The sequence below is a fragment of the Cryptotermes secundus genome, unplaced genomic scaffold (assembly GCF_002891405.2).
Source record: "Cryptotermes secundus unplaced genomic scaffold, Csec_1.0 scaffold13, whole genome shotgun sequence".
Taxonomy (NCBI): domain Eukaryota; kingdom Metazoa; phylum Arthropoda; class Insecta; order Blattodea; family Kalotermitidae; genus Cryptotermes; species Cryptotermes secundus.
In genome coordinates, this window is record NW_019734350.1 from 1979516 (window position 1) to 1992461 (window position 12946).

Consider the following 12946-nt stretch of genomic DNA (forward strand, 5'->3'; position numbering starts at 1 on the left):
GTTACCTCCGCTAGCGTTACATAGCAACACAGCGCTAGGCAAAGAGGGTGCCTATTACGTGGCCGTTTTCCATATGGTCCGATCAAGGCTACATGGGGAGCAGCGAAGGCTATTCACAGTCAGTTGTACTGAGTTGTACTGAGACAGTCGCCGAGTCAAGACGTAAAGTCAGCCAGTCAGTTGTATTGTGGCATTTGGAGTGTACTAATTGTGATACTGCAGATAGCAGTAATCGTAAATCTGTAATTTGGGTGATTGTAAGAGCGAGTGTGAAATAAAATTCGCTATATAAAATACGGCGTGAACTTATTTGTCGCGATATACGCCCGATACGCGACAATATTATGCTGAGGCTGACATTGTGGTATTGTACCTCCACTCTTCTAATATTATCTTTATGGAATGCATCCTGTTGCACGATCAATAATCGATTATCATGCTCCGTCTAATGCAACACAGAGAATGTATAACATTCAATTTGTTTTATTATAATCACAACATGTTTCGACCATTTTATCTGGTCATCATCAGGTGAATACAAATGCCTAACAGGTGCTCTATTGAATTGCCAAACGCTTTACCTCTCATACTCCTAATATTATGTCTTTGTGTTGTGGTGCTTAATTAAGCACAGGGATGTCTTTAATATTCTATTTCTTTTTCAAATGTACATTATATTGCATAAAACACCACATCGAATTATGTGTGAGAGTACTGAACAATCTATAACATCTAGGTATTTGAGCATAATATACAAGTGTTCATGAGAGTGTCAAACAAACCACAATGTTCAAATGCTTGTGAGAGTGTTGAATTGTCCATAATAGTAAGGCGTTCTTGAGAGTATTGAAGGAACCATGATGTTCAAGTATTTGTGAGAGTGCTGAATAAGCCATGAAGTTCACGTTTTTATGAGAGTTGAATTTTACTTCTAGGTTTCATTTCAGGTAGAGTCATGTCAAACATGAATGTACCACTGTAAAGACTGATTTCTTTCTAGGAGGCAAAATGTGGATATGTAGTCATGCTGATGTCAGTATATTGGATGACAGAGGCAGTTCCCCTTGCTGTGACATCATTTGTTCCAGTGATTTTGTTTCCACTTTTGGATATTCTAGACACCGAAAAAGTATGCAATGCATACCTCAAAGAAACCAACATGATGTTCATAGGTGAATATAGTAATATATGCTTTTTTTCTTTTATCTCCAGGGTACTGATACCCTGTGCCTCTAACTCTGACCTGAACTGAACTAAATTAATGTTGATGACTAATACGTGGATCACTTTTGCCTAACATCCTGGTATTTATTTGCTAGATTTTGCTATTTGAATAAAGTGTAGCACTTTAAGATTGTTACAATCTGTGAGGTGGAGCATAGTGTAAGATAATTCATGTGAAGAAGAAAAGTAAGCACTGCTTTAAATTCCAGTAAATATTTGTAGTCATGTGCAGTTGTTTCTAGTCACAAAGGACCTCCACATTGATATTCTCTTTTATAAATTCACACAAATAATTCCTAATATGTATAACTGAATTTGTAAATATACTGTGGGGACATCCCACATAGCATGCTGTTTCCACTGGTCTTTTAGACAACACTCACTCCTTAGCGAATATCGCATTGCCGGACGTTTCATTCATATAGTTACTATAGGATTCTGACGATGGTGTATAACACACTGATATGTTGGGATTTTGGACTTTATCCATCGTCCTGGTTTTTAAGATAACAAATAAAAACACAACGTTTCGGAAACTGGATCTTACATTGGCGAAACAGGCAGACCTCTGGCCGTGCGGCTCCGGGAACATAGGCATAACCTAAAAGAAGGTCTTCTAGAAAAATCTAAACTAGCTCAACATGCCTATGAAGAGGGACATAGGGTAGGCTGGGATGAAGCTAAGATTTTGGATATTGAAAGCCACATGAGGTATAGGAAATACAAGGAAGCGGCCCATATGGCATGCTCGGCCAACCCAATTAGCCAACCCAGTTTGGACTTTTCTCCCATTTGGATCCCCATTATCAGCAATGAAGTCACCAATTCACATAGAAGATCTGTATGATGTGATATATGCTTTTATTTATTTCTATTAAGTTCTAAATTAGATAGACGTGATTTACTCCATTGTTGACGCTGGTTTAACACTATTAGTTTTTGTTACTAGTTCTTCTTTCTATTCCATGCCGTGGGGTCATGGACCTGGTTATGAGTTTAGTTTCGTGGCATAGATTTCTACAGATCTATCTATCCTGGTTCCTCGCTTGTAAGTGTTTGCTACAATTTGTCACGAATATTTTTCTTATTAGCTCTCATGGACTTAGCCTGGTCTCAGGTGTTTATAATCTTCATGTTTTGTGACATTGGTTTGTCCAGTGATTGAGGCTAGCTCTTTCTAAGGGACCCAACTGAATAGGTGTTTTCCTTCACCTGAGGATGGAAACAGATCCAGTTTCCGAAACGTCGTGTTTTTATTTGTTATCTTAAAAACCAGGACGATGGATAAAGTCCAAAATCCCAACATATCAGTGTTTCATTCATATTTATACAAGCACGCACTGCAAATTTCTGCCCCTCATTTTCGCTAGCCAATCAGCGCTCTGCAAATTGTTGCTCATCAAATGCAAGTTTCGCTCTGCCTACCGAGCTGGGTATAAAAAGGAGCAGCTCCAACCTGGCAGCATCAGTCAGTCATCAGTTCCACATCAGTCTACAGCACACTTCGTCGCCAGCGCTCGGTCTTTGGAGACATCGGCACTTCGCTGCGCCAGGCACGACTGCCTCGGCTGTCCAGCGGTCTCACCCGACTCACTGGGCAACTCAGCCACCTCGATTCGCTGGTGATCATGCCCGACACTGGGCAACTGGCATAGCTACTGCCTCTCCACTCCTGTGACCGCGCTTAGGAAGCAAACATTTTTCAGCAACCAAGCAACCTCCAGCAACAGCTGCGCTGCAGCCAGTCAACTGACTCAGCTGCCTGAGCACACTGCAACCAACATCCCTTCCTACCGGCACGCGCCGCGCTACTTCACCGGCCAAACATCTCAGCAACCAATGGTCCTTTTCAGGACCTACAAACTGTTCCGAAGAAGTGGGTTGTCATTGAAGTAACGACAAAACAAAAACCCCACAATACTTTATGTTTAGTGTACCTTATAGTGCATTATGGAGATGTGGTTCCCATTAACCTGTATCTTCATGATCTGTCATTGGCAGTGCTCAAAAAATATTGTGGGATCTTAGTGGTTAGCTAGTTCTGGTACTATACTTGAAGATATGAATGAACTTTTCTAAGTACAGTATTATTAACTGTATAAATCTGAAGGGAGACAACACTTGGAAAAAACTATATGTAGCTAGAAAGATGATATTAACGTTGAGCTCTAGGAAATAGGGTGTGAGATAATGGACTAAACTTATGTGACTTAGGATAAGGTCCTATGGCTGGTTGGTTCTTATGAAAATGTGATATAACTCTAGATTTTACAAAAGGTACGGGATTTCTTGGAAAGCTGAGTTGCTATCAGTCTCTAAGGAACATTCTGATCCTTCAAGTTAGTTTTCTTTTTGGGGTATGTTGGATTATTTTTTGATATGTAGGATTTAAAGTTCTCACAGCAGTGGTTATGAAGATTTCTATCTTCTGGGATCTAACACCATGTAGAATTTTGCTTGCTACCTGCTTTCATGCTGGTTTCTTGGTCAGCTTATTCTTTGACCCTGAAGATGGAGGCGATATGTTCTCTGAATTGTCTGTTGATTTTTAGTGGAATACATGGCATTATATGCCAGAAGACAAAATTCTTTATTTTTTGATAGTTTGTACAGTCTAATAAGAGAACCTGTTTTTCTATTCTTTTACATGTTTGCTGAGAGCTGATACATTAATTATAAATTTTTAACTAATCTAATGTTTGAATGTTTATTCTGCATGAGCCATGTAATGTTTCTTCCTCACACAATATAAGTATGTTTTCTTTCATGTGTAGTTCTGTCTCTCTTTTTCCCAAAGAAATGTTTGACATGGAATGAAATTGTTTGCCAGTGGCATCAACATGCACCTCTAGCACAGAATAGATTATAATTTTAATCAGTATCTGTCACCTTATTCAGAGGCAGCAAAATGTTTAGAAATAACAGAATTGTTCTTTCATGCTACTCATTAATGAATGCTAGCCTCTTATTGGTGGAGACTGTAAATGTCTTGAAAATTGCTTCCTCATAAGAGAGTGATTATTCATGCACATAGGCACACTTTGTAACTGCTGGGCAATACTATGTGCCTGTCAGAAGTTCATATTGCAGATCCATCTCATGTAATACAACACCACATATGGGACAGTAATCGAAGATTTTGGCTCATCATACTGCCTCCATTCACCTGATGCTAAGGATGAATCATGATAGTGACACCTGTTGGATTGTCGATGTTCTAAAAGACAACCACGTAAAGCTGTAACAATTGTACATATTAAATTCTAAATTGAATGTACAGATAGCTACAAAGCTATGTGGAATGTTGATGTTCAAAAGTTGGCTGACCCTGAAAAGGACAGTTTCAGTGTGCTGGCAGAATTTGCTCCTTTGTAGTAGACCAAGTCTTTACGGCTGTTCAGCTGGTTTGTCTGGCCAGTGATTTGGTGCTGTGTGCGCTGGTAGGAACAGCTGCCTACTGTGCGAGTGATGACTGAGCCGTTGTCTTGGCTCGGTTGCTGGAGAGCTGTGGCAGCTACGTTAGCTGTCTGGTAGCAGAGCATGGTTGCTGGAGAGTTGCGGCAGCTACATTAGCTGTCTGGTAGCAGAGCACAGTTGCTGGAGAGTTGCAATAGCTGTCTTTGGCGCAGTTAAGGGCTGATGACTCTGATGACTGAATGTGATCACTGATGATTGCTAGTTTTGGGCTTCGCCTTTTATACCATGCTTGCTGGTGGAGCTACAGTGGCAGTTGTGATTGTTAGCGCTGATTGGCTAGTGCACACAATGATGTAAATGTGGGCTGGACAGTGAGTGCTGTATAAATACAAATGCTGGCGGCAATGTGATATTGACTAGGAGTTGAGTGCTGTCTGTTAGACCGGCGAAAGCGCGTGTTAGTATGTGGGATGTTCCCACACACCTTTCATTGTCATTGCTATTACTCTTGTAATCAGTTATTCAGTTATTCTTATCAGCCAATAGGCACACCTGTGCAAACTTAAAAAAGATTGATATATACTGGCAAACTTCTAAATCTTCATAAATTGCAAATCTCTCAGTGCATTGTATGTTTCACCCTTGAGGCTTAACCTGAGCATGCAAATATTGGCAAACATATTTTTAAAACATAAATGCTGCTCTCAAATATTAAATATTACACCTATACTAGGAAAGAGCTGAGGATACAATTTATCAAAAATAAAATAAACCAATACAGACAAAATTGGACAAACCATCTGGTTGGAATGAATAATAAAATAATACTGAACCAGGTTCTACAGTAGAAACCAAAAGGAAGTTGAAATAGACAATTACACTGGAGAAGATGGAATTGATATGTGATATCAAAACAGGCTTGACTGCTTATACTATGAAGTGAAGAAACAGAAGTTTTACACTTGGATGACCAGGATATAATTATTATAAAAACACAAGCTTTCCATATTTTTTTTTGTGTCTTAACATAATATTGCTCTGGGTTGATGTTTTATAACTTCTGGGAATATCATAGAGTTAATATAATATACTTTTTTCAGTATCTTTTAGTACTGTGTAAAATAAATGTAGAGTAAAATTACCCCAATACTGTGATTGATGTCAAAGTTTGTGTTGAAATTTTAATAAAACTGTTGATTTAATTCTGCACTGTGTGGAGGTACATAAGTAAAGTTAAACAACTATTATGCAGGTGGCCTCATTGCAGCAATAGCAGTGGAACATTGCAACCTACATAAGCGCATTGCTCTCAAGGTGATCCTCACCATTGGAACAAGTCCTGTGCGGTATGTGCAGCCAGTCAATTCATGGAATGATAATATTACAAGTTCCAAAGTAGCATCAAGGATGATTAGATGGGTGGGGCATATAGCTTGCATCATAGAGGTGAGAAATGCACACAAAATTTTGGTCAGAAAATTTGCTGCTTTTCAGCAGGTTTCCTTACCAACTTAATTAAGGAGTCTGTTCTGGCTATGCTGACACATACACATACAGCTCAACAGAAACAGATTTGACTATCCCCCACAAATATGCGTAGCAGTGTTTTAAAGACAGGATTTGCTTGAGTCAAATTTGCTACAGCTTTTTACGGCTCTAGGTAATGAACATCAATTTCTGATCTACACAAGCTTAGTAATCCTAAATCCTGTTATATTTTAGCGTCCTGTTGCACTGATTTATGTCCGTGATTTATTCTAACCGTCTTACAGTGCATACATTTATTCACCTTACTCTTCTCTCTTGCACTACATGTTTCAGCACAAAAGTGCCATTTTCAGGTGCTTTTCGATGTACGTCGAACTACTTCATTCCATGCCCTGTTCATGATTTATTCTTTATTTATAAAGACAACAGGGCATGCAATGAAGTAGTTTGACGTACATCGAAAAGCACCTGAAGATGGCACTTTTGTGCTGAAACATGTAGTGCAAGAGAGAAGAGTAAGGTGAATAAATGTATGCACTGTAAGACGGTTAGAATAAATCATGGACAATCCTAAATCCTTTTATAAACTGTAATTCCTTTCTTGAAGTTACCAACAAATATGAGCATTTCTTGTCTCCAATTCACCATTTAGAATATAAGTTTCTCTCAGGCACATATTTATAAGCAATATGTAACTTACATCGGATGTTAGAGTATTCCACTACTTTACCTGGAAGAGGAGAATGAAAAGTATTAATTTCCCACATTCTCTCTGATTTTTAATTTAAAGTTGCATTTCCCAAAAAAATAAATAAGAAATTTTGTCTGTAATTCTTTCTATTTAGGATATAAATGAAACATGTGAATCATGAAGCATTTTTTAAATAGAAACCCTGAATTTTTTTATTTTTAAATACTTTTGTAAAAGTGAAGTGCTTAGTATAAGGATTGGCCGCGCCATAGCTCAAGCGGTTAGTCGCTGGCTTCCCACCGAGGCGGCCCGTGTTCGATCCCGGATCTGGTCAAGTGGGATTTATGGTGGACAAAGTGGCGCTGGGGCAGGTTTTCTCTGAGTACTTCGGTTTCCCCTGCCAATCTTCATTCCACCAATTGCTCCACAAACACCCTCACCTATCATCTGGGGCTGGTACAATGGGCCAGAAGTGGCCGCAGTACAAGAGACTTAGTCCCTCCCCACTAGCAATAACAGAAATAATAGTATAAGGATTTTTATTCTTTTGCACTCTCATTATTTTTAATATACCATTATCATACACATTTTTCTCTCAGTCTTACCATTTAAAAGCTGAAGATTGGGAGAGAAGAGGACTGCTGCAAAATGTGAAGTCATGCCACATTTTTAATTCTTAATTTTTTTTTCTGGGTACCATTTCACAGTTATGTTTATGTGTTGAGTTTTAGACTTTCCTTTCCTTGTGGAAGGGTCTATGAAGCATGCAGAACTATAAACACATTAGAAAGTTACATATTCACAGTCTTGCATTAGACTCATTTGTGTTTTTCTTAGTTTGATGTTATTAAACATTTAATAAATTTGATCCCCGTTTATCTTTTTGAATGGTTATTTGCCTTAATGACATCAATATTTATTTTTTACAGTGTTGTATCCCACTATTTCAAGGATACTCACATATGCTGAGTGACAAGCAGATTCAATGCATATTGGCATTAAATGAGCAACCGAAATTACACAAAGTAGTAATTATGGAAAAGAAATTGAACACTTGATTGTGTACAATGGTACTTTTCTACCTAAGGGTACTAGACTGCCTGACTTACAGGTCTCATATGTTTCAGTGTACAATATGAAGCAAGACCCTGGAATGATCTTTGTTTCCTAGTCTGTCTGTCTGGCTCTCTCTCTCTCTCTCTCACACACACACAAACACACAAACACACACACACACACATACACAAACAAACACACACACACACATGCAAAATTGGATAGCTGTGTACAATGTAACATTCCATCACACATTTTGTTTAGTCTCTGGAAGGGTGTCTGCAGCTGGACACTGGTAGAGTTCTTACTTCGTTTTGGAAGAATGTTTTACTTGTTTTGATTCTGCCTCATTAAGATGTCTTCATTCGGCCTTATTAATTATATGTTCTGTAACTATTGATTATAATAACAGACTACCCTACAAGAACAAATACACCTGAATACCTAACAACTAAAATACAAAATAGTTGTAAATATATAACAAAGGTATAAAATGAAATTTACTGTTCCAGAAATTTATCAAAATCCAAATCTTCAATTATTCTAAGGGTGTAAAAATCTGTGAGAATGTTATGTAAGTCTGTGCATAAGTAATGTAAAAATTGTGTGTACCATATGGTAGAAACTTGTTTGTGGTCATTAGGGAACATAGTTCCTATACTTTATTTCCAAAAAATGTAATTCTATTGAGATTATCCCATATTGATAGATTTTGGGCTTGTGATAATAGGAGGTAAACAATTCTTGCTTCAAATGTACTGATGGGAAGAACACATCAAACTTTAATTCAACACTGAAAGTAATTTTAAGCAAAATTAATTTGGTCATAGTATATTGTTGTCATGTACTCGGGCTTATTAGATAAGATACTGAGAGTTTTGGTGCATACAGCATCAAGTGTCTCTGTTTTAATCAGTGTGTTTATTTTTGAAGGTTACATTATAATTTCCAGATTGTTGCTAGGATTCATGGTTACCACAATGACCTTGTCCATGTGGATTTCCAACACTGCTACCACTGCAATGATGACCCCCATTGTCAAGGCCGTTCTGGATGAACTGAAACAAGTAAGTAAAATCACTGCTGCCACCCCTTTCTGTGAGATTTTACTTTACACCCATACCATACATGACTCCTCTAACATTAAGTGTTGCTCTTATGGCAACAGTGTTGTAATGTATATTGGGGTAATGTAGATACTGTTATCATACAAACAACAGTCTGTTCCTAATAGTGGGAAAAATGTAGCAGACACTGTGTTACTTACTTACTCCTTGGCTCTAGAATTCTCTAAGAACCTTGACATTCTTCATTGCAGGTGCCCATTCTTCTCTCATTCAGCATCCATCATTGCATTTCTTAATATACAGTTTTCTGAGATGATGTTGTTAGCTTCATGCCCAACTCTCAACTTGGAGGACTAAGGACTACCTTTTGCTTGGCCTCTCCCTTCAACTTAGCATGTGTGAACCTACCATGAGCTTAAAAACCATCCAGTATAGCTTTCCAGGTGATCAAAGCTTGCACACCTCCCCATTAGGTTAGGGTAGTAACCCAAGGACAGAACTAAGTTTTTTTATACTTTTTCATTGTACCTGACTTATATTTTGCCTGAAGCACTGGATAATATGAGAATTTTTTGTGACTTCCCTTGATCCCTCCCAGTGAATGTTAAGAAAATTACTTCATTACTTCATGTACAGTCATGACCTCTTCTTTCATGACGTTTTTTTCAGTTCAACATATATATTTATACCCTGTTATCTGGCACATATGGGAAATGGGGTCTGCAGGCTGCATGAGCAAATTCATGCAGAAACCCAATACAAACTTAAAACAACTTGTTTTTGCTTTAGTTTTTGCATAGGAGTCTTCTAATATAACAGAGTAAATTGATGGTTGCAAGCTTTTTTGATACATAAACTGTAATATTACCACAAATTGAACTAACCTCTACTGTGAAGGCACCTATGTGAGGGAGGATGATGGATAGCACTGCTAGTGGTGGCTGGGAGAACTACCCTATAGAGGATATAACTTTTTAATAATGGTAAATTTTCTTTGAAATTTATGGTAGTTGGATGAGAATTCTACATGCTTCAATAATGGATAACCAGGAGTTTACTGTATATTACCATTCTATTATTATCCTATATGATGCTGTGCAGTTGATACAGCTTTGCTAAATAGCCAGTGAATAGACATGAATGCAGGGTAACATTAGATTGGTAGAGCCATTAGTGGTTAAAACTTCAGAGGGTGGCCTGTTCTTAATGCAGAAGCTGTAGTAAAGGGCTTTTGACTGCTGCACGATAGAAAAAGTTCAAAGGCATAGTAGCTGCATTGAGTGTTGCGGTTTCCCAATTGGGAATAGAAAGTATCATCATACTGAAGTCACTGATCAAAACTGAAACAAATATTGAAAGCACCCTTATTAGCTAGTATATTCTAGGGTTCCAAACGATTATGTTTTATTAGTAATAATCCTAGTAAATTGATCATAGCACATATTTATATAACATGTCTTCATACAATTTCACATTTCAAGTAACAATGACTTGTCAGTTACTATGACAAAACTGAAGTATTTCTTGTGATCACCATGTTATTTTATAAAATCACTGTAGTAAAATTATGCATTTTTTAATCATTTATCTCTGTACAAAACTTCTAATCTGTACATAGAACATCAGTAGTGTTATGTGTTCAATGTTGTAAGTGTTGTAAGTGTTGTTTCCACCTCACAAGTTTGCTCATCTCTTGTATTGGTGTTGATGATACAGAATTAATAGATAACTAACTAAATAACTACATGGAGTAAATTCCTATTTCAGAAGCTGATAGTCACGTCTCTTGATATTCATGCACAACTTTGTAAAACTTAGTAACATATAGTCTTTAATACTGATGTTTGTAGACTGTTAGAACTTTGTCCTCTCAGAAACATGACAGATTCCCATGATCTACAGACTTTCATTCCTATAGCAGATACATTAATATTTGTTTCACAGTACAGTATCCCCTCTTCATGTACTACCGAATTAATTTGTAATTGTAATACGTGTTTGAGTGAATTCTTTTATGAGCTGAAATTTATAAAAATAATATGCGTACAGGGAACATTATCTATAAAGCGTGTGAAGTGAGAAGGCCATTAGAATTGTTTGGTAGTGGTAAATTCCCCAAGATTCTTTAAGAAACCAGTGAATTTACTGGAATGTTGAATTACTTGAACTGATGTTCTCTTACAAAGAAACGCATCTATGGGATATAATCTACGCAAAGAATGCTGTTCTTGTTTATACCAGAATACAGACTTTGAAGTTTATATTTCTGTTCTGTGAATATCAGACTGGACTCATTAATTATGTTGTCCCATCAGCAACAAAGAAAGACCTAATGTAGTTCTTGTGATGATGAAAATAATGAGAAGCTTCTTAATGCATAACAGGAAAACAACAGGTCAATTGTTTGTGTGAACTTACTTACATAAGGGGTGGGCCTAACTGTTGGCCCTTGCACCATGACCATTAGTTATGTCAGCTTCATTTTAATGTGTAACACCAGCCTGTAACTAACAAACTCCAGACTGTACCAGATCTCATGAAGACTCAGTATAACTAGCACTTTATTTTCAGGACATGATTGTAGTGCAGTGGGTTTCATATTTAAGGTTGTCAGATTTACGTTTTAAAATATTTAATATGCTACTTTGAAGGAAATGAAGAGAAATGAAAATAAATTTTAACTTCTGTTTGGAACTGAATACTGTTTAAGATACATAATCACAGACCATTTGAGGACCATATATTAAGTGGTGGTAGTGTCTCTCTCACCACACATGTTCATGCATCTGTCCTGTTGTTATTACTGATTATAGGTAATAAAAAATATGTAAGTTAGGGGTGGCTTCCAGTGACATAACATACACACTACAATTCATTGAAATTGGTCAGCAGGTTCAAAAGTTGTAAGGGGGCCATATACATGACAGCATGACAATCTCATAAGCCATATCTTTAAAGGATGGAAAGTAGGCTAAACAATTGTTGGTAGTTTTCAAAATAATGTTTGTCCATGATATGTATGCAGTGTCCGTCTTGTAGTGCACTCAATTTCACCTGTTATTTCCAAAATGTTTCGGCAACATAGTGCCATCATCAGGTGCTCCATTTATGCTAATGCATTGCTTGCCATTATATGTCATTGTAAAATTATTAGTCAGAATTATTTCTGATATTGACATCACAGAAAAATTAGTCAGGTTGGTAGACTGAAACAGCCTGGAAGATTAAAGCTATTACATTAGGGCAAGTCAACTGACAGACAAATCTAAATTTACAAACATTTTTCACATACTCTGACAAGGCAGTCAAGTAACAGACAATCCTATGTATAACTACTCTGTTCACACCTGTAACACCAACAAAACTTTTCATTTTTTACGCTCATTGGAGGTTTACTAAAACTTTTTTGTTCAGAATTACTTAAAGAGTGGTTCCCTAATATTCTTCTTCTTTATTGCCCTTATTTTTCTTATTAATGTAATAAAGTGAAAGGGGAATGGACATTTATGATCATTATTATTAATATCACATTGGTGTTGTTCATATTATTAATTTTACTCAAAACATTTATTTCTACATAAATGAGTGGAAAATCCAGTTTCCACCTTAGCAGTTCAAGGTGACATGCTGAAATAATTTCTTGCCAACATTATTTCCAAAAATTGTGTGTTACTAGAATTTAAGATCTTATGTTTCTCTTGCTTCACTATTCAAGAACTGAGAGGTTAAAAAATTTAGCACAAAATTTGGCAGTTGGCTGAAAGAATGATGAGAAATCTTAAAGGAAATATCAAAGTTACTTCTGTAGTTCTGACATAATGTGATATGGTGGCTGAAAGCCAGAATAATTTGTCAACAAAAGTCATCTATTATAAAGCAACAGCCTGTAAACACATGTATACAGCAACCAAAACATGTCCCCCTCATCAAAAATACCTGGGCCATTGCTAGGCAACAGCCTGATTAACACGTCTCTCATCGATAGAGGAATTTTTGGAAGCAG

At 37.0% G+C, this 12946-nt stretch overlaps 1 protein-coding gene across 1 annotated transcript in view; it reads left to right on the forward strand.

The window, feature by feature from the left end:
* LOC111868739 (protein I'm not dead yet) overlaps positions 1–12946 on the forward strand; it is a 59117-nt gene that overhangs the window by 23758 nt on the left and 22413 nt on the right. Inside the window, exons 2-4 of the mRNA XM_023859674.2 lie at positions 1001–1172; positions 5894–5987; positions 8829–8943. Coding sequence (XP_023715442.1) covers positions 1001–1172; positions 5894–5987; positions 8829–8943 — 381 coding nt within the window. The remainder of the gene's footprint in view (positions 1–1000; positions 1173–5893; positions 5988–8828; positions 8944–12946) is intronic.